General features: G+C 38.6%; 1 protein-coding gene across 1 annotated transcript in view; it reads right to left on the bottom strand.

The window, feature by feature from the left end:
* Window positions 1-875: 875 nt before the first annotated feature.
* LOC101469712 (LHFPL tetraspan subfamily member 4 protein) overlaps window positions 876-26,370 on the bottom strand; it is a 37,964-nt gene continuing 12,469 nt past the window's right edge. The window contains exons 2-4 of the mRNA XM_004570006.4: window positions 11,764-12,000; window positions 7,778-7,794; window positions 876-5,997 (exon numbers count right to left, since the gene is read on the bottom strand). Of these exons, the coding sequence (XP_004570063.1) occupies window positions 5,944-5,997; window positions 7,778-7,794; window positions 11,764-12,000 (308 nt within the window). The 3' untranslated portion in view covers window positions 876-5,943. The remainder of the gene's footprint in view (window positions 5,998-7,777; window positions 7,795-11,763; window positions 12,001-26,370) is intronic.

Below are 26,370 nucleotides of genomic sequence, written 5' to 3'. Positions count from 1 at the left end.
AAATTATTTACAGACTACTTAAATTTACTTAAAGTATAACCTGACTTTAAGTAAGACCCATTGTTCTACCTAACTGAAGGTATTTGCAGGGAAATTTAATTTAATTACAGGCAAATTATGGTGTTAGTCATGAGCTTAATTATAAAGTGTATCCCATTTCTCCCTAGCAACCAGATTTTGTCAGGAAGTCAATCTTTAGGCCTGTGTGACTGAAGCTTATCAGGACATGGTGAAGTTCAAAACCTTGCTATGATACATTACATTAGTTTCTTTTTTCACCTGCACACATATATAGGGGTATAAGATTATAGAGCATATGAGAATAATCTTCTTGAAAAAGTCAGCCAAGCAGTCCTAAATGCCAGTGAAACATTTAAGGTTTCTAAAAGTATAACTGTATTGTAGTGGATCGAGCCATGCAGTATCCAAGGGTGCATACACATTCAGCACAGAATTCAATACATAACACTGTGGGTGACCGATGTGGTAGCTGCTAAAAGCAGACCACACAGAGAAGGAAGCCACTGATGAATTACAGGTACTTACTGTGACAGGTTGTGGGTTCTCCAGTCACAGGCAGTCTCAGGCTATGCCACCCTCTTCGTGTGCATCTGTGTGCAGTGGCTCTGTGTGATATTATTGGTTGTGTGACTCACCCTGAACACTACAGCAGAGCCGGGTGCACTAGCGTGTGGCTGTTAATTACATAAATAGTCCTATTTCAGCCAGAACTTTATGCACAGTGATGGATCTAGGCCTCAGGACTCTGTCTGGGAGGTGTGTGAGGCTGTATGCGGAAGAACAGTGTTTACTGCTCTGCTTTACATCCGTACGCTAAAAAACAGTCTACTGATCCAGCTGGGACAGTATTTTTTGAATGTAAAATATTTTTATTCGACCTTCTCAAAATGTGTTTCAATAACAGAAATTGTCATCATGGTGAGTTGGAATACTATTCACAAATAGGAATTCATTCAACATTATAATTTTTTAAATCAAAATCAGCATGTCATCATAATCCAAGAAAACAACAAGCCTCTTTCACAGTCTGCCCACTTGGCCACCATCAAGCAACCCTATAAACAGATTTTTGTACATGTTTGGGTGTTGAAATTTCAACAAGCAGTCATCTGTTAGTAACACGAAACTGAGTCTGAGATGTTAAGCCTGATGTGACCAAACAACAATCATCATACATCATACTGAAATACACTGAAAGTAAAGCATAACAGAAAGGAAAGAGTCTGTAGTTAACACATAAAACAAAGATCTCTTCAGAAATACTTGACAAATATCAGTATATCATTCTTTTGTTATACAAAACCAAAATCAAGTGTTTCTCTTTTTTTTTTTTTTCATTTTCATGGTAACACATGATCATTGATGGTATTTTGGCAACATCTGCATTTCAGGAGTTAACAGAACTATTATCATAACATAAGTCACTGGACATTACTCATCTTTGCCCCTGTCCCATCCCACCCCCAAACACGATGTCTTTATACATGATGTTACATGATAAAAAGATGATGAAATCATTGACATAGAAATGGCATTTACATAATCCACAAAGCTTTCATTTGTGGCCAGAGATTGGAAATGACTTGTCATTGACTCTTTTATTAGCTTTTCATTCTTTTTCATGTCTTTAGATGATGTAATCGAAGACTGAGGTGAATTCAGTCCAATCGCACATTGGAAAAAACCAACCAACCAAACAAAACAAAAAAACAACAACAACAAATTTTTAAATATCAAAATGTTTCCCCAAAGCAAGGTAAATAACTGGGGAAAACTAGCCAATATTATTTTAGCTATAATTCTTTGACTTGAAACTGAATTGATCTCAAATCTGCAATAAAACCCACCTAACTTCAGAGCTCAGTCTGAGTATGTAGTCTTCAGTAGAAAAAACTACAGTGTCACTACTTGTTTTGCTGGTTCTGCACCACATCTGAATTAAATCAAGAGTTCTTAGAGGCACCTGAAGTGGTACAAATATGTGCTCATCAAGGTTAAGGTATTGTCAGTTCCTTGTTAAGGTATATTTTCAGTTCATTGTCAAGTTCTCAGGAACAGAGTATCCGGAGAAGAGACCAGACCATTGATCACGCAGGTAATGATGCTTGGAAGCCTGACTCGACCATTTAGGCCTCAGGGTTTTTTTTTTCTTCCCGTGCTCTTTTTCTTTATGTAGATTTGTCGTTACATACATCCTGGGCCTGTGAAAGTATTCCCAAATGAGAGATGCACGCTATAGGAGATATTTAAATCCCAATATATACTGCATGAGAGACATTACTGCCTGCTTTATGCAAACTTTAGATACAAAAAAAGCATTCTGGTTCTCTCAAATGATCACACACATATAAAAAGCAAACATATATGTTTTGCTATACCAAATGAATGAGGTCTCTTTCAATCATTTGCATTGTTTTTTTTTTCTTTTTCTCGTACAGTTACTTCATGGTTAAAGTGAAAGAAACGTTTCTTGAATGAGGGCCCAGCACTTCTAGCCCGGGTGGGTGATCAATATAGGCCAAAGGGTCTGTGCAGAGCCTGCGTGGACAGCATCATTAGAATCAGCATAAGGGCTGTTGTCATATTGTCTTAAAGGCCCAGCTTGGAAAACCGGCACTATTCTACTTTAAACTCTACTAACAAGGGATGCAGCTGAGCAATGCGTCATTTAAACTTTGACCTCATCTTAAGTCCATCAATGAAAAGACTTTAATCGCATATTTGACTTGCTTGTGTTTGATCGTTTCCACTTGAGCCTTTAATACAGTACTGTGTACACAGCTTCCTGAGAGTTAGCTAGCTACCATTCTAACAAAAAACACTACAGTCTAGCTATCTGCTCATTATATAGTGATAACATACCCAGGATAACCTATTGAGCTGATCTCAAACCCATATTGGGCATCTTCCCGTAACTCATTCCACAATTGTGATAGTTTAATTAAAATTCTTAGCTGTAATGGCATAGTCTGATTTTTGAATCGCATTCTTTTACTGGTCCACAGTGATTGTGTTAGCAATGCATCCCTAACAGAGCATAACATGAATTCTAATTAACTATAATACAGTATAATGTGCCCCTCACTAGGCTGTACTTTGGCCTTGTGGTGGATGAATTGCTCCCTCAAATAGAATCAGTTACTTCGTGGGGTTTACATTATGATCTTAAAAGGGCAAAGCGTGCCAATATCTCATCTGAAACAATTACCCATGTGCAGAGCTAATTCTATTCTTGTCGTGACTTGAGCCAGGCTTTACGAGGTTCATTTACAGTATGTCAGCCTCAAGTGCTGCTCTGAGAGGGATAAGAGCCCCACGGTGCCTTGGATTACAGCAGCTTGCTTTATCATTCGTTGCAACTGCAGCTTGTCACGCTAGAATCCCACTTGTCGCTGGTATCATGACAATCGGTGTCACTGATGCAGACAAATCAATTGGCTATAGCTTGTGGAAGCTATAACAGCGCACACGGGTACAGTTGTGAGTCACAACTCAACAGCTCAAACCCGAGTACTGAATGCTCTTGCAGATGAAACAGATTCATGTCTTTAAAATCAGGAGACTACAGACTTCCTCGGTTATCACAAAAATTGGCAAAGGATTCATCGCTATACACATGATAGTTTTTAAGTTGCTGGTGTAGCAATGATCACTGTCATACATGTGTCACCATGGATAACAACCAATGACACTTGCGTGTCTAGTGCTACATCAAGTTACTCTGTTGGAGGGACAAAATCAGGGTGGGGTTGGTGACACGTCACGGTAACAATGTTACATGGACAATACTTTCTTTTTGGACAGTGGAGCTCGGAATAGTGATCATTGTAACCTTGTAACTAATTTGCTGATCCCAATATGACTGTTCTCAAAGGGCCTCAGCAAGAATCATTTATAGACAGCAGACTGAACACACATCTTGTTATTAAATTTACAAACATGGTATTAGTTTGCTTGTCTTGCACTTGTCCACAGGGACCCGCACAGATTCTTCTTAGAGACCACAGGGACTCTACTATAAAAGTTCCTTGCGTGAGGGCCATTATTACAGAAGGGCACAGCATCCATAAAAAAAATCAAAAAACTGGAGCTTTCATCTTATAAATGTGATCTACTGTCTCAAGCAGTCATCATTCTACTTCAGAGAACAGGGCAAAGGCAACATCTGTCCTACATATGCTTAAATTTCAATATTTGTTTTTTCAAAAAAAACAAATTAGCCTTTTTTTTGCTTAGCAGAATTACGATTTATTAGAATTATTTAAGAAATCTTGATGATTTTCTTGCCAGTTCTAAATTGTTGCTGCCATATCAAAGTAAGATTTAACTGTAGATGATTTTTTCTCTCATAAGATAAGCTCTCCATATTTTCTCAGATGCATGGACAAACATATGTTATGTTTGAATTTGGCCAATATTTTATGGAAGAACAGGAAGTGCCTTGGTGGGATTTTAATCGTAAACTCTCTACTACGAAAATCCTGGATGCAGCCCTTCCCAGAATGACAAGAGTTTTAAATCTTTGCTGTCTAACAGCCCTGTTAAGACTTAATGGTCTGAAGTGTTTTAGTACTCTTTAAAGTCTTTTTCTTTTATTCATTTGTTTATTTTTTTTTGCTGGGATTGTGACCCTCCTATCGGTCCTATGGCTACTACAAAACAGTGTTGTTTATTAAAAGAGGCATATAAGTGACATCACCTTTTTAACATTGCACCACATGGGGCCAGCAGTCCTACAGTCATATTCATGCAGCCTTAAGACATCTGTAGAGTAAACTCATCACTGTATGCTGGAGCCATAAACTGGAGTAAACTGCACACTGGAGAAGGGGATCGTGGGATAGCGCGAGGAGAAAAAAAAAAGATTAACTCTGAATAGACAGCTGCTGTTAAGTTAAACAGCTTAAAATGTACACCATACTCAATGGGGACATACTACAACAAGGGGCTTCTGTTGAGGCCATGCTAATGCAAGGGATGTGTCTCATTTCCTGTGCCATTAAAAAAGAAATCAAAGTGACCATACATGATCACTTTGATTCACGTTGCTCTGCTTCTCTGGTGAATATTTAGCTCAGGAATCCGTTTTTTAAGCCCATCTGTAGCTTCAGAAGGGAGGAGTCAAAGAAACACAATGAATTTGCACATACTCTGATGCTCTTCCAGCACGAGGAACACTGAAACCAAGGGTAGAAATACTATACGCAAATGCATTAGAGTCAGATGAGGTTTTGTTGTCGGCTGTTGTTGTCAGCAGTAATGTTATATACATCGTTAAGTATGTACAGTAGAGAATCTCCCAGAGATGTTAGGTTCTGTAAAGCTGCAATGGGGTACTCCTCTAAATTTCTCACATTTTAAAGTCCTTAGATGAAGAGCCATACGAGTCCCTGTTGAAGTGTTTTAAATATTTAATAATGGACTTGCTGCCATATTGCGAGTCTCCACTCTACCAGTGTGTGAGGAGTATTGAGAATCTGCTCTCTGAAAGCTATGAATGGACACAACACACAAACTCAACATTGGTAAATAGCAATAAGTCAAATTAACCACAGTAAAATCATAAATGGGCATTATGGTTCTTCATCTTAAGGATTGAACTTTTCACCAAAAAATCAAGACTTTAAATACAGTAAAGTTTTTTTTCTTTTTTTTTTTCTTTTTTACATCATAAAGGTATTCATTGAGAAAGTGTTAAATGCACTGTACAACCTTGTATAATTTTTTTTTTCCAAAATATAGTTTATCCCAGTGTGGTTGGTTGTTGTTGTTGTTGTTGTTTTTTATCTTACAGAATCCTGTACACTTGGTGTCTGCATTGAGATTGGGTGATATCCTGATCATTGGAGAGGAGAGACAAGAGAAGAGAAGAAGAGAAGGGCAGAAAGAGAAGAACAGAGAAAGAGAAGTTGTCCAGTGCCCTCAGTGAAGACGCTGTACTCCGTATCGTGGCTCTCTTCTGTCCCGCACCTCAATCTGAAGGAAACAACACAGAGGCTTCATTACTGTGCTCAAAAGGAATGAAGCTATGGGTGAGATTTATAGGTGAAATCAAAGTTATTAACGGTGTGGGCAGGAGTGTAAAAAAACATAAAGCAGAAAATAACCTTTGTGAAACAGTTTTGTGGCTTGGAGTTTAAGCAAAGACTTGTTAAAATTGAGAGTCTTGATGTATTAAATGCAGTAATGTTTAACAGCACTAAAAGCATACTACTACTACTGAGCAACATTGTGGAAAGCTTCTCTTTTAACCTTTCTTCTATTGCAACAGCCCATCAACTTTGTTGAACAATAATATTATATGTAAAAGTTCTTACAAGATTTATTTAAATTTTTAACCCTTTAAAGCCTGAATCATGAAATAATTGCCCCAAAATTCAAATTGTTTGAAAATAGTGTTTATTTAACCTTCTTTTGCTTAATTCTTTTTACACTGATGATGTTGATGTCCCCAAAATTGGCAAAAAACTGTATGTATCATATATGATACACTAGGCCAGCGGTCCCCAACCTTTTTTGCGCCACGGACCGCAACAAAATAAAACTAGTACCGGTATCGAAAAAAAGAAGATCTATTCATAACACACGTGAAAAGACCCAGGAAAACTGAGTAAACGATAAAAACGATAACAAAATAAAGCTGAAAACCGATAAAAACCCTGAAAACCATACATTTCACACCTGAGCCTCAACTCTCGCGGCCCGGTACCAAACGTTAAAGGGTTAACTAAACTTTTAAGGTAATTTTGGAAACACTAAAACTAGACCTGTGGGCTTTTAGGGCTATCGTGGTAAACCTATATTCACAGAAAACAATGTCATCAATAATAATAATAATAATAGTAATAAATACTAAAGATTATTATTATAAAATAATTTGTGTCTAAATGTACCATTTCTTTACATTGCAGTAGTAGTGTACTGTGTGGTTGCCACTAAATTCCCAGGAAAACCTCGACCTGTCTCACATTTTTACGTGGAGAGTTCAGCTGATAAAAAGAAAGAGTCAGAAGCCGTTTGAATCTTTTACCTTTGGTTTAAAACTGTTTTGAATAAGCCCACAGAGCTGTAAACCACATGATTCCTTGTTTTTTGGAGAATAAGCACTGGATTGTTTCAACTGTGTTTCAATAAGTCTAATTAGATTCAATTTAAGGTTAGATTTAATCCTACTTTGTGTTTTACACATTTTGAACATTTCACAGCTTTTTAAGATATTTATGGTGTTTTTCACTCCAAAATCAGCGTTTCTGTTTGAGGTTAGCAGGGAGGTTTTTGTTTAGAAACTGGACAGCAAAATGAACAGTATATAAACTGGGAGTACTTTTTTTTTACTGGTTAATCTGGTAAAAGCAAAGTGAAATGGTTTTACCAGATTAACCAGTAAAAATGTGTTTGGTTCCGTTTGTGTAGGTTGAAGTTTGTCAAGGCGAAGAGCATCAGGAGATTCTGGTGTATAACTATGAATCAGCTACCTACACAAAAAGAAACTGTGCTGAACTTTTTAAATATTCCTGTGAGAAATATCCAACAGAGTTTAATATTTAAATGATTCAAACTTAGAATACCTAACCTAAACTTGAACTGACATAAGCTCTGCTGCTCGATCAACTAAAAACAAATATTTATAGTGAAATAATAAAAGTAATTTTTAAAAATGAACTGTTTTCTCAAATATTACCAGTGACAATTCTTTATTAGGAGATATATTCTTCAGACATAATGCACATTAAATGTATAAAGAAACTCGACTTACCCTTGACACTGCAAAATCTGCAAGGACAGAAAAGAACAATAGTGTTGGCGTAAACACAGTGGGGCAGGAAAAAGTGCATTTGTGCATTGAGTGAATATGCTTATGTAAGTATGAGCTAAGCTAAGGTCACCACTTACAAACAAACAAAAAGGGCACAAACAGAAGGTCATTCATTTACTATCGATGTCTGTGCCACGTCCACATGTTTTCTTTTTATGAAACTGTTATTAAACGACTGAGATATTGTGATGCGGTAAACTGAGCAGGTTTTAAACTAAATGTTTCAAAACAAAAACCTAAACTTACTCTTGGACTCTACAAAAGTAGCTTTGCATGATTGTTAGTATGGAGATGCTCAGTTCATCCTCTGTCTGAAACAAGCTGCTTTAAGGCACTTTTATTCTTATTCATTTTACTCTTTTTGTGTAAAAAGAGCTTTGTGGGTAATTTTAATCACTTTAATATGCAGTTAAGAAACCCGATGGTTGGGTTAATGTTGAAGGATAATAGGGCTTCTATAATGATCAAACAAGAAAGCTTATTTCATTTAAATTTAAGAATTGTATCCAGCTCTAAATTTGGTAACTCAACTCTGTGTTCTGTATTTCCTTGAAAATAAAAAGTTAGTTTCTCTTTATTTACTAACCCTAACTCCAGGAATACCACAACATGGTACGAAGTGCTTTACTCAAGAGAGAACAAAAAATATGAACAACATAGATACAGATCTACTCCCCTCCAATGGCGAGCACTCCAATAGTTTCTCAGAAACAGGGAATTTTGAGAAAACAAGTGAATCAGCCAATAATTCACAAACTGAAGTGCAGGCTGCAGGGGGATTTTTTTAAAATTCCTCCTTCTTGACTTCTATTCAGTTTTTTTTATTTGCATATTTCAGAACATCAGCAGTGATAGCCAGAGTAAATACAAAATGCAGTTTTTAAATGATGATTTTACTTAAGGAAAAAAAAAAAGAAATATCTAAATCTATTTGATCCTATGTGAAAAAGTAAACTTGGGAATGTGACCTCTGGCAGTGAGTCTTTCACAGTGCCGTGACCCACTCTCTGCAGCACCGACTCTTTGTTTTAATTCAGCTACTTTGAAGGAACGGTCACGACGAGGTTTGGATAACTTTTCCCTTTAATTAATTAAATTGTCATTTAAATACTTCATATGGTAGTACTTTGACTTTGATGTAGTTACTCAGGTTATCTTTGTCTAATACTAAATTTGTTTGACAAATATGTAAAACAAACAAACAAACAAAAAAAAACAGACCAAAAATAAGAAACCAGGAAGGGGACAAATAGTTTTTCACAGCATATGATAATATTTTCATCTTCATTAAGCCAGCGGAGGCTTTGTATTAAACCAAGATTGAGATTCAAAGTTATCAGGCCTGGAGATACTGGAGAAGCTTCTAACACCCAAGCAAACTGTAACTCATATTTATGCCAGTAAATCATTTTCAAAGTGTGCACTGTATATGTAAACATAACCCTTAAATAGGCTTATTATTGATCCAGTTTTCCCGTTGTACAACTCAATTTATTTTGTCACGTGTATAGCCAACAAAGAGTCCCATGGTCTGTTCCCAGGCTATAATCTACAGGGACATTTTTTCTTTTATGAAAGAATGTGCGTGACAAGAGAAACTTTACTCTGCTGGTGAAGCATTAGAAGCATTAAATGGGTAAAATCACTAAAACTGTCAGTGAGGTTAATCAGATAAGAAGAGAAAGACACGCCCACGCACTGGAATATCTCCAGTTACCATGGAAACCATCATGGAGATAGATCATCAGAGAACCAAGACATCTTATGTCACTATTCTCTCTCTTTATCTCTCAGTCTCTTCCTCTCCCCTCCTCCTCTCTCCTTTACTCCTTTACTCGTGCTCCCTGTCTCTGTGTCGCTCACACTCTCGTCCACCGTTACAGATCGTCTTCTTTCTGCCTGTCTCTCTATTTTCTGTGTGTGGGATCGAATCAAACACGTAAACCTTATTTAAGGACATTTAATAAAATGTTTTACAATATCTTTTACTCTTCCCCCCTTCATTTCTGCCTTCTGCTGTTCCTTCCCTCCTCTTCCTCTCTTTTCATACAGCTGAAACAATGCGATTTGAGTGTCCTGATGCAACATCATGCAAACTGTCAGAAATCCTCTGGAGGACTTGCTCCCACTCTTAAATTCAGCACTGAATGCAATTTGGCTGAAGATACTTAGGTCAGGTTGGAGTGCACTCATTTTTCAGCAGGACAAATTTCATGTTAATGGACAAAAAAAGCCCTAAAAATGAGATTTGGAGAAAAAACAACTGCCTTTCCTAACTCACCTTTTGAGTTGATTTACTTTTATGAACTACGCTACATGTGTTTGTTTTTCTTTGTAGGTTTTACAGTAATGGGGTTTAAAGAGTTGCAACTGGAGAAGAAAGATTGGATAAAATCAGCTAATAACAGTGAAATAAATTACGTTTTTTGATTAAACTTGGAAAAGTAGTTATCAAAGATCAGCAGGTTTAAAATGAAAAGTTGCGCTTTGAGTTACAGTAACAATGATACTCTGTGTTTAAGTGTTAGGAGAGTGACTATTGCCTTCGGTTGATAGAATTGATTAAACAGTGGTTTTCTGCATTTTATAATAAGATTTAAATATTAGCATAACAGGCTAACAAGTTAGCTAGAAAACTGCCATTATTCCTAACAGGATCTTACTAAGTTAACTGTATGGACTGTATTGTACATAATTGGCTTGTGGCCATCGCTGTATTCATTTTTGTTTTGTTTTTTAAGAATAATTACTAATAATTACTTACTGGTGTAGAAGCTGACTAAGAAAACAAAGGCAATGAATACCAATTTGAAAGCAAGTTGTTAATCATATGAGTGATACTTAAATTATACCCTGCTTTATTATCTATTTTATTCTGAATCAGACTATAATTTAAAGAACAAACATTGTCTTACTATACTGATAATAGCCTATGCATATATATATATATGTATATATATATATATATATATATATATATATATATATATATATATATATATATATATGCATATGTACCGGCATCGTAACATATAGGATTATAATAATGTGATTATAATCACATGTTATGATAATATAATTATTAGTATCAATATTTATTTTAAAAACTGTAATTATAATTCCAAATTCCTTTGATTTTCCTATTCATCACCCCCCTGTGAATCCACTGTTAGGTTCTCCGTTTGCGTCACCTGCATGTAATTACACAGTCACAAATATTTGTACCTGCAGTGGAATTTTCTTTGAGTCACCATGTAATATGGTATAATGAATTTCAAAAAGAAGTCTGCAGGCGGTGTGTTAAATAAGACTAGAAATAAGCTTTATGTTTACAACTATAGGAGCCCCCACTGATGGCTATTAGAAGAAATGGAAGTTTAATACGCTTTTGCACTGGCTTCAATTTCAGAGGCCATCTTTTTATAAAAGGTCTCTCTTGCAGCAAGCATACTGGGTGGACGGTTAGCACTACCAGATTTGATGCATTCAGCTCAGACATGTTTCCAGTCTTACCCCATAGTTATTCATTAGTACTATTTTCTCAAAGTCAGGATTACGATAGATTTTTTAACCATTTCTAAATTCAGTAAATGCAGTAAAAGAATACCTGGATAGAAATACACACAATGGATCATTATTAGTCAAGGATTGGCTTTCTTGGAGTCTGAAAGTCAATACTATTGAAGCAGTTTGGGATCATCTTGACTGAGATTGGAAGAAAAGGCAGCCAACATCTAAAAAGAGCTTTGAATGTTCTTTAAGTAGCCATCCTGAAGACTGTTTCTTAAAGTCTACTTAAAGGAATGAGAAGAAAGCTTGCCTAAGAGAGTTTAGAAAATAAATGAAATAATTTAGTGAAAGACATGTTGTCTTTAGTTCAAATGAATCCTTTTTAAAGCACTGCTCTTCATTATTCCTTTACTTACCCTTGTTGTCTGTTTGCAGATCATCAAGATAGAAATCCGTCTGCCGGTTGCCCAGGACAAAGGCCAAGAAGGAGAGAATGAGGGCATCCAGGATTCCCATGATGGCCAGCATGTAAGCCCAGCGTACAGAGCAGTCACCCAGGGAGTATTTTCCTGTCTGCTCCCCGCACATGTCACGGATCACCTCGGCGTCCCATCCATCGGGGAAGATCATGCAACCCAGCACGAGGCACACTCCTGCAGAGGACAAAGAGGTTAACAGACTTTAAATGGCAACATGGATCGATTTGGTAAGTTTACAAAGAGATGTAAAAGCAGGAGAAAAAGATACTACTAACCTATACTAACTCTCTCATGTCTGGATCTAGAACTAAGTGGTATCACCGTCTGTTTGCATCCTAAGAGTTTGTTGAAATGTTGGTGTGTCACATGTGCATACATGCAAAAGAGCATGTGAAACTTTTGCTTGGAGACTGATCTGGAATACCATTTTGTGCACTTCCGAGATCCTGAACTTGCAAACTTGCAAAACAAAATGTTTGCAAGTCCAACAAAGAAGAAATTGAAGTTCCATTTGTTAGATCCATATTTCACATGTGTTGCGATAAACTTATAAGATTACTAAAATCTGACAGTCTGCAGGCATCTTAAAGAACATCATAAGGTTTGAAATGAATTCATGTTAAAGCCTCATTTGAGTTGTGCTCCATCAATAGCAGTCTTATGTTAAAATGTAATTTTAAGACACAACTTTCTGCCTACGAGCAAATTGGGAGATCAAATGATGCAATAATGTGGTTAATCACCACCCACATCCCTGATGTGTTTAGTGTGCCTAATAGTGTTATTACGCTCACTGATGCCTGTTTCATCCAGCTGGACCAGTTTGGTGGGTGGGATAATCATGGAAATGTCATCTCCCGTACCTGGTTACAGCACTAGATTTAATTACTTTTAAGACCACATGGGACTTAAAAAAAAGCTTTCCACTAAACTTTTAAATACATTTTTGGACTTTCATTAACTGTTCCACCTTTAATGAACTATTCTTCCTTAATGGGTAAGCATTCATAGCGTACTCAGTCAGCCAGTCAGCAGCCATTGATCACTGCTTATCAGTAAAACAATATTTGTCATTTAAATGTAGTTTTATTTCTGTGTATTGGTTAGCACATTCCTGGTTCCTGGGAGGAAACGTAAATTGCTCTGGGGTTGTGTGACGAGCTGGCGGGGGGGGGGGGGGGCTGGCTGGCACTGAGAGAGTGGAACAATGGAGTCCATAGCCTGTGTACATTCACCATGAGACAATTGAGAGAGGGGAGGAATTTAAAATGTACAATCACTCCAGAAAATCTGAAAGCCCAGACACAAGGGAGAATATGCAATGCACACGCACTCAGATGCACACACATAATACCAAGCCCTCTAGCGAAAGACACACATATATATCTTCAGTGCTACAACAAAAATGGTAATCTATACTTTACACCTCAGCTCATTCATCAAAGTGAGTATCACTGAGGGAGCTGATTGTGCCATATTTCTTGCTCACCAGCACTGTTTAAATAGCAGTCAGTCTGTGCCCGAGGGGCTGTAAGTAAAGCACTGGGCTCCACTGGGAGATGGGGAACATACATGGCAGACGTCACACTGGATCTTCATTTCAGACCAGACGTGTCTTTTCCACGGGCAACATCACTTGTGATACACACGAAAAGTCAGACAAATCCGGCTGAGTCTGTGATTATTACGCTTCGTTCCAATACATGTTGAAACGATTTAGCGTCTGGAGCTCAATTGGTGTGCATATTTGAATATTTTATTACTGTGAATATCTGTGTGTGCCTCGTGTGCACCACTGAAGGATGCTGGGCACCGTTCAAGCACTGTGGCTGCTGTGTTTGAATGGTACCCAGTCAAATCTGTGCACACAGTCACACACAGATCATAGAGGATAATAGCACCAGATTGTGCTTCTCAATATGTAAGACCCAGTCTTTGCTTCTAGGCATCAAGTTGTCCACACTCATAAAGGTCAATGCACCTTTCTGAATGTGGACATTTGCTTAGTAACCTGCACAGTAATACAAAGTGTGGTACATAATGCTGGTAAGCTTGTGAGCTGGAGTTTTGGAATCTAAATATGTACTAAAAGTTTTTCAAGCTTTCAGATATTAGTCAGTCCACACCTTTTACTTGAGAGGTTGGAGTGGTTCTTATCAGGTTTTTGAGTAGCATGGGTGTCAACTTTGTACTATGGCAATTAAAAAAAAAACTACTTGAATCAAAATACATGCTTATAGGATCCAAACTGTACCATCTAGTCTGCAGTCAACCAGGATTGTGTGAAGGGCTGATAACTGCTAAGGAGACCTCACATATTTGTCTGTTTGCTGACTTCTTTTTAGTATTGTTGGTTTGGAAAGGCCACAATTCAGTGTGTGCAAAGTAAAAAATAGACTGAAGAAACACCCTTCAACCATGAAGTGATTACTGATGCCACATAGTTTCACTTGCACAGTTCACTTGCATTTCTACAGCGCCTCAGCCCTATACACTGTAACGTAAAGACCCTAAAGCATTCAAGAGAAACCCCAACAATCAGACGATGCCTTATGAGCAAGCACTTGGTGACAGTGGGATGAAAAAACTACCAAAGGACTCTGCATGTTTGCTGGTGGCAACAGCAAAAACACAATCAGCTGTTCTGATTAGAGCATAAACAAGTACTCCACTACTTGTTGGGACAGTAAAACCAAATTATTTTTAAACTCTATTGTCATAATACAAAAAATTAATATATAAGTACTGCACACCACACATTGTTTTTCTGTGTCTGAAAGAAAAAATATCGGCCAATTGATCAGATTTTGAAATAGCAAAGCAAATACCGGCTAATCTTAAGGAGCCTATATCAGTCGGGCTCTAAGTAATCTGAATGAAGAGAATATACAGCATGTTTTTAAAAAAAGAACTGATGCATCGTACTTACTTAAAGCAAGCTAAACTCACCCAGTACAGTTTGGTGCACTGTTCAATGTTGGTAGGTAGGTGGGAGAAGGTAAGACCTTTTAGCAAAAGTGTGGCTATTTCCTGGAAGCACTACCTACAGCGCCCACTCACATCCTGGGCCTTATGACCTCAGGAAATCACATGATAGGGTGGGGCTAGGTTTCACAATGAGTTCACCCGAAACTGATTGTGACCTACACCCGTTTTTACACCTTGGCTCGTGTGATTAGGTAGAGGATCATTAGGGGGTTCATTGTCCCTCTTGGGGGGACACTCCCATAGGGCTTAAATCTGGGACGCTCCACCATTTGACCTTAGAACTGAAGAAGCTTCTCGGATGAGAGGTGAAACGTCTTCAAGCAACTTAAAGAAATCCAGACGCTCTTCTTTCCAAGCTCCTTAGACTACATACAAGCAACACAATGAGCTTTTCCATCTTTTTTGAGACAGCTTAGTGTATAAAAATGGTCAGGAAAACATGGGTCTCAGACTAAAATGTTGAAGTTTTTCTAATGGGAAAGGGTAAATATAAAATATTCAGTTTGGTAAAACAATACAACTTAGAGGGTTCTAAAACAAATGAATTCCACCAAAAGATGTGGTTTTCTAAAATGTCATGAAGGTGATTGATCTGAGTATATTAAAGCCACATCCATTAGTCATTTGGTTGAACCCTGTCACATTAGGGATTCCCTCTGAAGATCCTGCTTTTTATATACTGGCAATCCATCATGAGAATATGGTGGGTGGTGAACTCACAGCAACAGATGAGGGATGATATGAGATTAGTCACCACCTCTCTGTGTAAACATACAAACACAAGGAGTCCTATTTTGAGCTGAAATTTACGCCATTTAAAAATGTGACCGCTCCTCTGACAGAATGATTGCAGGCGTAATGGGGGAATGTAATGAGAAAGAATATAATGAGGATAACACAGTAAGTAATGAGAGAATTGAAGAGCAAAGGAAGTAATCATCGTGGGAAATCACCACGTTATTAGCTTCTTTTATGGCCTTTATGCAAAATATTAACATAGATGAGGAATGGTAAAATCATTAACTGAGTAATGAGTGTCAGGTAACATGTTTTATGGATTTTTGATGAATGTTCCCCATCTGGTTGGAAACACCTTTGAAGTTATTGAGTGTGGGCTTTTTAGAAACATGGCTTGGAGAGCCTGACGGGCACCATACTTGAGCCTCATGGCAACTCATTAACTAGCCCATTTCCCTCTGTAATACATGTTATTTGTTTACCACTTAAAGTTTATTTGTGCTGTAAGCAATTATCAAAACTTTTTTTAATCTAATATTTTGGCAGGAAATTAAATATTATCTCATCTCGTGTTATGCCTTACTATAATTCAGCGTTTACAATCATTGCTTAAGACATTGGCTTGGTCAGTAATTTTAAATCTACAGTAGCCAAAGTTATTGCTTTGAGTCCTAATAACCATGCAACATAAATGTAGGAAATGCTCCAGCAGGAGAGCATCCACCTTTGCTTTACTAACTGTGACAACGAGGACACGGCATTCTCATTGGCTACTGACTTATGATTGACAATTGTTAGCCAGTGAGGGCGGATAATTCTTCTGTCCAACTAATAATGACCTTTCTTGTTTGTTTTGTTTGTTCAGTAAGATCTGAAACCACCAGCTGAGACCATAAACTCATCAGGACAGTGTTTACTAAGGTAACAGGTCAATGAAGCCGAAGGCTGTTTCCCCATTGAGCAGGCTTGGCCAACTCCAGGCATGTAGGGCCGGTGTCCTGCAGGTTTTAGATATCACCCTGGGTCTACACACCTGAATCAAATGATTAGTTCATTACCAGGCCTCTGGAGAACTTCAAAACATGTTGAGGAGGTAATTTAGCCATTTAAATGGCTGTGATGAACAAGGACACATCTAAAACCTGCAGGACACTGGCCCTCGAGGCCTGGGTTTGGACACTACTGCCATAAACTTCAATACAACCACAAGTATTTTTACAGCAAGAGGAGTCGCCCTCTACTGGCTATTAAAAACAATGTAGGTTTAAAAGATTTTTGCTTTGGCTTCACTTTTCAAACCCAAAGTACAAAACAAACCTGCTAAAATGTACATCTTTTATTCTGTCTGTGGATTTTACATTTGTTTCCTTGATTGGTTCTCATTGTTGCCTTGAGTTTACCTTTGCCTTACTAAATGTTTAGTAAAGCCTTGATTATATTGTGTTCTGGACATAGATGGCTGAGTAATGTAATGTACTTAGTGTATTAAAGTCCCATCCATTAGCCATTTTGGTTGAACCCTGTTTGCAGAGCAAACAGTTGTTTTCCTTTAACTCTGCGGCTTGCTTTCTCCATTTGAATTCAAGTGAATGTGCACATTTCATCAAAGTTGCAACATGAACTCTGAGAATTACAACATGAGATAATCTCTGTGCTCATTTTTCTTTTGCATTACAATGAAATGCTATGTTTCCAACCCATGCAAGAGCACAACAGAGGACTAAAAGTTGTGAACTGATTCACAATTTCCAACTTACATAACAAATGCTCACAAATTGCTTTTGTGAGCATGCACAAGAATGACTGCATGCTGTGACTTGCAACATCTTTTTGGCGTGTTTAACTCTTTGATGCTGGGACCAGGTTATTACTAACAAAACAAATGTAGCATTATGCTTTCAGTTAGATCAGATTTGGGGGAGCTAAAGCTATTTCACTGCATTGTGATTACTTTTATGCACTAGCAGATTGCTGTACTCACCAGTAGTTTGCATGGAAGACATGAGTTTGTCTGCAAACACTCTCCAGAATCATGAATTCTTCATACAGACAATGTGAAAGATTATCGAAGCTTGTTGAAAAAACGGATATCCATAACTTGAAATTTAGTCTCTGAAATTTCGAAATCCCTAAAAAATTTATTTTCAAAGTTTTTGAGTTAGCTCTCCCAAACAAGAATCTCTGTGAAGGATGTGATTTCCTTGTTAACCAGTAGCAGTTGGCGCAGACACATTTGGGTAGTAACAATATCAGTGAGTTACCAATGTATTGCAAAAGTGAACACATTGGTGCCAGGTTCTTCAGCTTTGAATGCGATGATAACTGCAAACAAGGTGTCAATGTGTTTATGTGGAACTGTTGGACAGCTGATGCCTTCCGCCTTCTGCTTCAGCTTCGTTGTCACAAGGAAATTATATACTTTCACAGAGCTGACTGGTAGAGCTAACTCGAAATTTTGGATGAGTTTTTTTTTGTCTGTGGCTGTAATGAGCCTCCATAAAAGATTGATGTAGCTCCCAGATTTGACAAGTGACGCCACTGCAAAAGTGCCCTAAATATGCATTCTTTTTAATGTCTACAAGGGCAAAACCTGCTGATCTCAGTGAATTCATGTTTCTGATGAGTTTATTATACATTTGTACATTTTTATGCATTCAGTGTATGCTGACTGGCTGACTTGTTATTGAGTTTGTTAGCCAATGGCTGTGCGGCATCGTGGTGTGATCTGTACCATCTGGTTTCTAAAGAGCACAATGACAAAAGTGAAAAACACCAAGCTTGAGCCTTAATAACAGGACTTTACAATAAATTATGGAGGATTCCCCATCTAGCATACTACCTATGATGGAGACGGACCCACATTTGTTTCGCACTTAATAATGTTTTTTCTTTGGTTTGGTTTTTAGTAGACTGAAGGTTAGCGGCATAGATGAGATTTAGTTCAGTTTCACCTAAAATATTTAACCTCTCATCATGTAATGCATTTTCTTTCTAAATCAAGCCTCTATTCAAATGTATTTAGTAACTTGTGTTGTTAACATACTCAGATGTAGTTGAGTTCAGCAAAACGTGCAAGCGCATGCACCGTTTAAAGCAGGGGTCCCCAACTCCAGGCCTTGAGGGTCGTTGTCCCTCAGGTTTTAGATCTCACCCTGGGTCAACACACCTGAATCAAAAGATTATTTCATTACCAGGCCTCTGGAGAACTGCAAGACATGTTGAGGAGGTAATTTAGCCATTTGAATCAGATGTGATGGATCACGGACACATCTAAAAACTGCAGGACACTGGCCCTCGAGGCCTGGAGTTGGGGACCCCCGGTTTAAAGCATCAGGAACTCCGCAGCAAAGTGTTCAGCACAGTACACGCTGGATAAAAAAAACCATTTCTTTGTGAATAGCATTCTAGTATGACAGCAACGATCATGTGGCATGTACTCTCTGTGCACTCTCCTCTATCTCCCCTTTTTCTTTCATCTTCAACTCAAGCCTTTAAGTGGGCACCAGCAGGCTAAAAATAACCCCCACCTTCCCACAACCCAAGAAAAGCCCTTTGAAGTTGTTGGGGTTTTTCCTCTTCCTTCCTCCCCTCCACTCTCTCAAGACACTGCATTCTGAACTTGGAAGGAAGGAACTTCAAAGGCAACAAGCGGAGGGATCGAACAGAGAAGGCGGATGGGAAGGAGGCGAGAAGAACAGAGTTGATGAGTGAAAGAATAAAAAAAATCAAGTCGCATGGCTACTGAAGCTTCACTCCATGTCTTATGTCATTCCCCCCCCCCCATCTCAGTTCATCACCTCCTGTCACTTCTTTTCAGCTCAGCATTCACAGCCAATCAGCTGTTAGGAGGCATCAAAGCAGATCAAACCAGGGAAGACAATTGGAAATGCACCACCTGGATATGATTGTGATCCAGCTCATTAAAAAGACTGTGAATCATTTTTATTTTTAGTGTCTAAAGATATTTATAGGCTTGTTACGTAACAGTTTTGTCAGACTGTCTTATCTACAATCTTCACGGATTCTTTCTTCATTCTCGACAGCCCAAAATGATTATATAAGTCCTCTAAAAATACCATGAGTGTGCTAAATATAAATGTGTGTGTGAAGTAATTTTGACTTGAGTAGTTATAGGCTAAACACCACCATCACATGGTTGTGACATCATCCAACACCCTTTTACTCCTTAGCCATACAAGGCTGATGGGGTATTGTCATTACCCCACAGAGCGGGTGGGAGGGCGGCATGGACACTCAGGGTGGAGAATGCGATAACTTGCCATGTAGGTGACGTAGGATTTTGAAATTGATATCATAGGTGTATCTGCTAGGACCCTGAGGGGTAGAACTGGCGGTCACCAGTATTTTTAAATTTTTTTATTCTTAAGCATTGCTTTATAAGGAAATTGGAAGGTACAGCTGATGTGTTTAATTGGAGATAATTTATCTGAATGTTAAGAGCGTGACCACACCTCGTACACTCCTTTTCCAGTTCTCCATCTATACACAACTCCCCTTCACTGCAAGCGGTTTGTTCTCTTTTTGTTGCCCCACCCTCCCTCCCTTCTAAAATTCATTCCCTTCTCATTAGTACATGGGACTCATACTTACTCCAACTGCCATTATCTACTAGAAATGCTGTTAAATCTTAATGAGAATGTGGTGCTAGCTAGATCAGAGGGCGATTACAAGCTTGTTTTGTTTCGCATTTGTTTCACAAGTTACCACACACACTGGGGCCAAGAAAAGGTGAGAATATGTTTGCTATTTTCTGATAGTTTGGCTTATGGGTGGCCAGTGGTCCATGTTTTGAGTTTACAGTAGAGGCAGTGGATAACCACAACTTGTAGTTAAACGAGTGACATCATCCATTGGTTTCTGCATGTCATATTGGATGAATTCAGTGATTCAGTCATATTTGAACCAGTAGCCCTACCAATGGGAAGGTCAGTGGACGATTACCCAGCTACAGCACTCTACATGTCAAAGTATCCTTGGGTAAAATACTGAACCCTGATTTGCCCCCAGTGCATCTGTTGGAGTGTGTGTGTGTGAGTGTACTTAGGCATAGGAAAAAAGTGTTTAAATCAGGGATGTCAAACTCCTTTTACTCCACGGGCCACATATGTGGCACTTTGGTCTTAAGTGGGCCAGACCAGTGAAACTGCTGTTTCTGTCAGTAGTTTAACTGCACATTTAATCTCTGAGATATCTCACTATAAGAAGAAGAAGAAGTTTCAACAGTATGTCTCAGTTTTCTCTTAATAATGAAGAAATCCTTTTGGAGTTAATGAAAGAAATCTGTCAGCACAGCTCTTTGGCCTTAAACTGAAAGAACTGAATTTTTTAAATTATGGAAAAAATTCTAATAGCCAAACTGTCCTGTAATTATAAAGCGGAAAGATTTTGTAACACGTAAAAAAAAAATAATAATAATAATAATATGGTAATGAAGAAACAGGAACTCTTCTGTCAGATAACCGTTTATCTATTGCTATATTACTCTGGTGTAGTGTGAATGGCTGTGGGGGAGGTCTTTGTCAGTGTGACAAGCTGTAAAATACATAAAGTTAAAAGTTCAAAATGTATTTTCCAAAGCCATCCAGTGGCCATCCAGTGACTGAAGTCTTTGCCGGGCTGTTTCTGGGCCCCAGGCCTTATGTTTGACACCTAGGCCGAAATGAATGTGTCGTTACGAAGGGAAAACTGTCCATCGAGGCCAAAACAACATTTTTTCGGACCAGATTTAAAAACGCTGTTTAGTTGGCTATTTTAACATATCCTGTATGGACAAAAACCCTGATCACCTGCACATAACATCAAGAGGAACTCCTCAGCCATGGAAAACCATGCCATATAGCATAGTCTATGGAGATTGTCTCTCTTTTAGAGGAACCCTTGAGTGGGTCTTTCAGAGGAACCCTTGAGTGGGTATTGGGGAAACTACAGGTTTTGGTCCTCAGCTTTGTCTGTTGGCTTTGTTCCCATCTCACTAAAACATGGTTCCTGTCATGAAACGCTGTGTGGCAGGCAGGAGATGTGGATCTAAAATGCAGGCGCTCAGACTTGAGGTGTTAACTCAAAGTCACAGCTTTATTGGCTGGCAGGAAAAAAAAACCATACAAACTAAACTAAACCGGGAAACAACAAACTAAAAACTCAAAGAGAGACACAGGGCGCTCCACACAGCATGAGGGACGACGCGACACTGACTCAGAGAAACACAGGATTTAAATACAATGGGAAGTAACGAGGGGAATGAGACACAGAAAGAGAGCACAGCTGGGAGAAATCAGAACTGACGAGACAAGGGAGCAAAGTAGGATACACATGAGACACAGACCTTCAAAGTAAAACAGGAATTAGCACAGATGCAAACTAGACTAGGGGAGACAGAGCAACTAAGAAACACAGAGGGCAGCTACTAAATACTCAGAGAACTAAACAGAATACAAGAACACCAAACTAAGACACTACACTAAAGAACAAGCTGGGACAACAAAGAGAACTAAGAACATAATACAGAAAACTCAGAGGCACAAGAAACTCAAAACACTGGGTCACTGACCCAGGACCGTGACAGTTCCACTCTATATGAATTAAACTCTCTCATTTTAAGCCAGCATCCTTCCAATTGGTTGACCCTTGTGGATAGAAGGTTTAAAAGACAGGAGGCTGGAGCTTCTTCTGTGTGCCGGAGATGACCATATTATAGAGGTCCTCTCTCGCTGACATCACACAGTGCCAACAGTAGAAAGCTGTCTGAAACATGGCATTCAGAGCAGTGAGAGGCCTGAGCTAAAGAATCACATAACAGGGTCAATTTAAATATGGCGGCATAACCATTATGGTACGGATTAAGACTGCATGTTGCTGTCACTTTAAATAGTGTAACATGTTACCAGTGAGGTATGTAATGGTATAGAATTAGTTGATATGGATAACTGATATTTAAAAAACAATATCCATCAGTTATTGTTGATTAGAACTGGAAATTAGCATTACATGTACTATTATTAAATTAGTATTAGTACATAATGTTGCAATATAACAATTTAGCCATTTCGACATCCTGATGGTGCGGAAACCGTTTGAGGCGAGATACTAAAACCCCCCATAAATATTTCTAACTCCTGGCATCCATGTGGAAGCAAACCCCTGCAGTTTTCAGTCCAACGCAGAGCAGCGGAGTGGAAAGGTGTGAACATGAATGCACTGAGAGATCACCATGTCCTGTCTATAATGTAATAAAGCTGTTTGAGGTCTGCCCTTTTCTCTGCTACTGTGTCTAAACCTTGGCCTGCTGTCCTCCTATATAATGGACGGCCTGGCTTGCTGATATACAGAGCTTTTATTAGTGCTGAGACCAAGCCTGCTTTTTGTGTGTGTGTGTGTGTGTGTGTGTGTGTGTGTGTGTGTGTGTGTGTGTGTGTGTGTGTGTGACAGAGAGAGAGAGAGAGAGAGAGAGAGAGAGAGACTTCAGTGTTAGTATGTGGACTGCTGAGGGGGCACTTTGCAAGATGTTGCTGCCGCCAGGGTTCACTGGCCCACTTGGCACAGAGCTTTTCTTTTTTATTTCTTTCAGTTTGGTTGTTCACTGTAAATTTTCTCTGTTTTAAATTAAAAGTTGTTGCTTATGTACGCTGCATATGGTTATACGGTACCGTGTACGTAGAAATGTACACATTTTACAAAACTGTAGACTTTGTCTTAAAGATTTGTGTTTACTGAGCAGGGCAAAACAATGTGTGAGCACAATGCCCAAGTAGCCCTCATAGTAGAGCTGCCACAAACAATGATTTTGATAGTTGATTAGTCTACTAATCAGATTATGGACATAAAACGTACAGCTTATTCCACCAGCATGCATCTGCTCTTATATAACTATCATTAGCTTACAGCTTGAAGTGTTTAAGGTATGTGCTAACTAAAAATAAAGACAAGATGATAGTTTTTCTTTTTAATTTTAATGAAATTTGCAGATTGTCTCAGTGAAGATTAATAAACTCAGCTGTCTGCTCCTTGCTATCTAAAATATAACAGGACACTTCTACCATCTCACAATTCTGTTTAATCAGTTTTCTGTGTGACGTTCATTCAGCTGTGTGAAAACTATAACTTTAATCTCAGCCAAACTGATTTACTCAGGAACAAATAAAACATTGAAAAAAGCCAAACAATAAAATTTTTAAGTTATCTAAGTGACTTATATATCATGTTTAACCTGAGTAGCGAAAGATGGCGGGGATCTGAAAACGATTTGCCAGGAGTTTGTTGTTCTCGCCAGCTCTAGTGAGCCTTGAACCGCCGGCCAACTAACTATTGAGCTGGTGGGTAACAGACGTCTCTGAAAACAAGCACTTTTGCAAATATGTGGTGTCTTGATAAACCAAGCAGATATTTGAAGTTTACACAGTTACATTCTCACCTGAAAATATCTTAAAAGTTTATTTTGTGACCCAGAAAGAGTAAGAACAGTAATATCTCAACTAACTAGCTGCCGCCATTGTTGGAAACTTTAATTGGCTGGGCCGCACTATGAATTCTGGGATAGGCTGGGCCACAAAGGATGAACTCGACCCATCCTTCAAATCTTGGGAAATGAAGGACAAATTTGTCAGCTGCATTTGTCAGAGTCTTCGAATTTGGACAGTCTCCGTCGCATCACTGTAACATAATCGGCCTACAAATGCGGCCTCAGGAGGATGCAGTCCATGAATTTGGACACAGCTACGATACCGGAGATTGCGTCTTCTTCTTTGGGGTTTAACGGCAGCTGGCATCCTTGTTCATGCAGTGCTGCCATCTTCTGTTTCAGTCCATTATTACACTCATAAATCCTACTGACAGAGGCGCCCTGGGGCGCCCTGGGGCTGCCCTGGGGCGCCTCTGTCAGTGCGCCCCAGGGCAGCTGTGGCTACAATGTAGCTTGCTGTTGCCTGTGTGTGAATGGGTGAATGACTGAATGTAGTGTAAAGCGCTTTGGGGTCCTTAGGGACTGAGTAAAGCGCTATACAAATGCAGGCCATTTACCATTTACTACTAATTCCTACATCTTTCAGGATCTTACAAAGCTTCAAATGACCCGTCGACTATTAAATTAGTCGTCAACGATTTTGATAGTCGACGTAATTGTGACTAGTCGACTAATCGTGGCAGCCCTAGTTCATAGGTGTGGTTAGTTCATTGGTGATTTACTAAAGCTGTCTTCTAACACAAGCGCAGTTGACCCATTTCAATATCAAGTGCAAAAAAAAATAAAACATGCTTTTTTCTGTGTTAAATATTAGCACCAATATCAGTTTGTGTGCTCGATTTAAACATTCTCCTCCCTGTATTTTGCGTTTTGAGAAAGGAACTCCCTTAAATATGCACATGCAGCAGGAGCAGTCACAAAAATCTGTGAAATTCCACCTCCCTACATGCAATTTTGTCACTGCATCCCTTTGTAAATACCAAGCGTAGCTTCATGTAGTACTTTACAAGTACTTTAAAGCTGCAAATGAAAACACTGCAAATAGTGATGCATGTAAGAAGGAAATTCTCTACTGTGGCCACATCATCTACTTCTTCCAACTCAGATGGAAAAACTCCCAGTTAGCTCTTACAGTATGCTTCATGTTTTCCAGAATTTGGCTGAACATTTAAGTAAAGCCATGTACATTTTACAATTCATCCTGCTACTTCTATCAGCAGTCACATCATCAATAAATGACCAGTGACCCACTTCTACTGTCAGCCATACATATCCATGCTGTAATATTGCCTCGACCATGTTTAACAGATGGTGGTATTCTTTGGATCATTAGCTGTTTCTCTGCTTCTCCATACTTTTCTCTTCCCATCATTCTGCTACAAGCTTATCCTGTTTATCGGCTACAAGTTTGTCTTGTAGCAAGTATCACATAAAGACACCCAAGAGTTATATGGAAAAAAAAATCTTACATCTTTGATGCTTTGTATAAGGCTGGCATCCTTGGTGCCAGTATGAATCTGAAGAAGTGTATTTGTCTTTTTGAGAATTTTTGGGAGTACCTTTTAGGAGATTTTCTTTTGTTGGGAAAGATGACCTACTATGATTTATTATGGTGCAGTTTGTGGATTTTGAAATTTGTCTGAAAAGCTAAAGTTATTTTGAAAAAGTGTAAGGAACTTGTTTGCTGTGGGGTGTCAGAAATGTCTTAAATAAACAGCAGGAACAATATGAATTTAAAATGAATGTGAAATTTCATACAGAAGATATCAGTCACAACATTAAAATCTCACTGTTGCTCTGCCTCATTGGGCATGTACCCTTGCCAGTGTGTCTGACATCAGCAATGTTGGCAGGGGATCCTTTGGGTTCTGTGGATCAGGCTTGTTCAGCCATATAAAGCATGGATGTGGAGAGTTTAAGCTTTTGGATGTGTACCTTGAACTGCTCCTGAGCAGATTTTGTGGGTTGGTAGGGCTTAGAGAAGCCTTAGTTTTGTTGTTATAATCTGTGTGGTTGGACTAAACAATGCTTGGGTTGATATTGATATTGATACTCCAAAAAATTAAAGGATTTTTTTTCAAAATAATCAGATCTCAAAGGGGAAGTGAAAAGATTATGTGGCAGACTAGTCCATGTTTTGATGACTATGCTGCTCAACCCACAAATGCTTTTCCTTGTAAATGTGGAACCATTTAGGAGGATACGATGAGATTTTTCAACAGTATAACATTTATTACCAAAAAGCATTGTTACAACAAACAAATAATCAGCCAAACACAAATTTCCCTCCTTTTTTGGGCCAAGCCTACGTTGTTGCTACTAACTACACATCAATGAGATGT

This window comes from Maylandia zebra, linkage group LG20 (assembly GCF_041146795.1).
Source record: "Maylandia zebra isolate NMK-2024a linkage group LG20, Mzebra_GT3a, whole genome shotgun sequence".
NCBI lineage: Eukaryota > Metazoa > Chordata > Actinopteri > Cichliformes > Cichlidae > Maylandia > Maylandia zebra.
The sequence above is the reverse complement of the archived record's forward strand: the minus strand, read 5'-3'. Positions and strand labels throughout refer to the sequence as shown.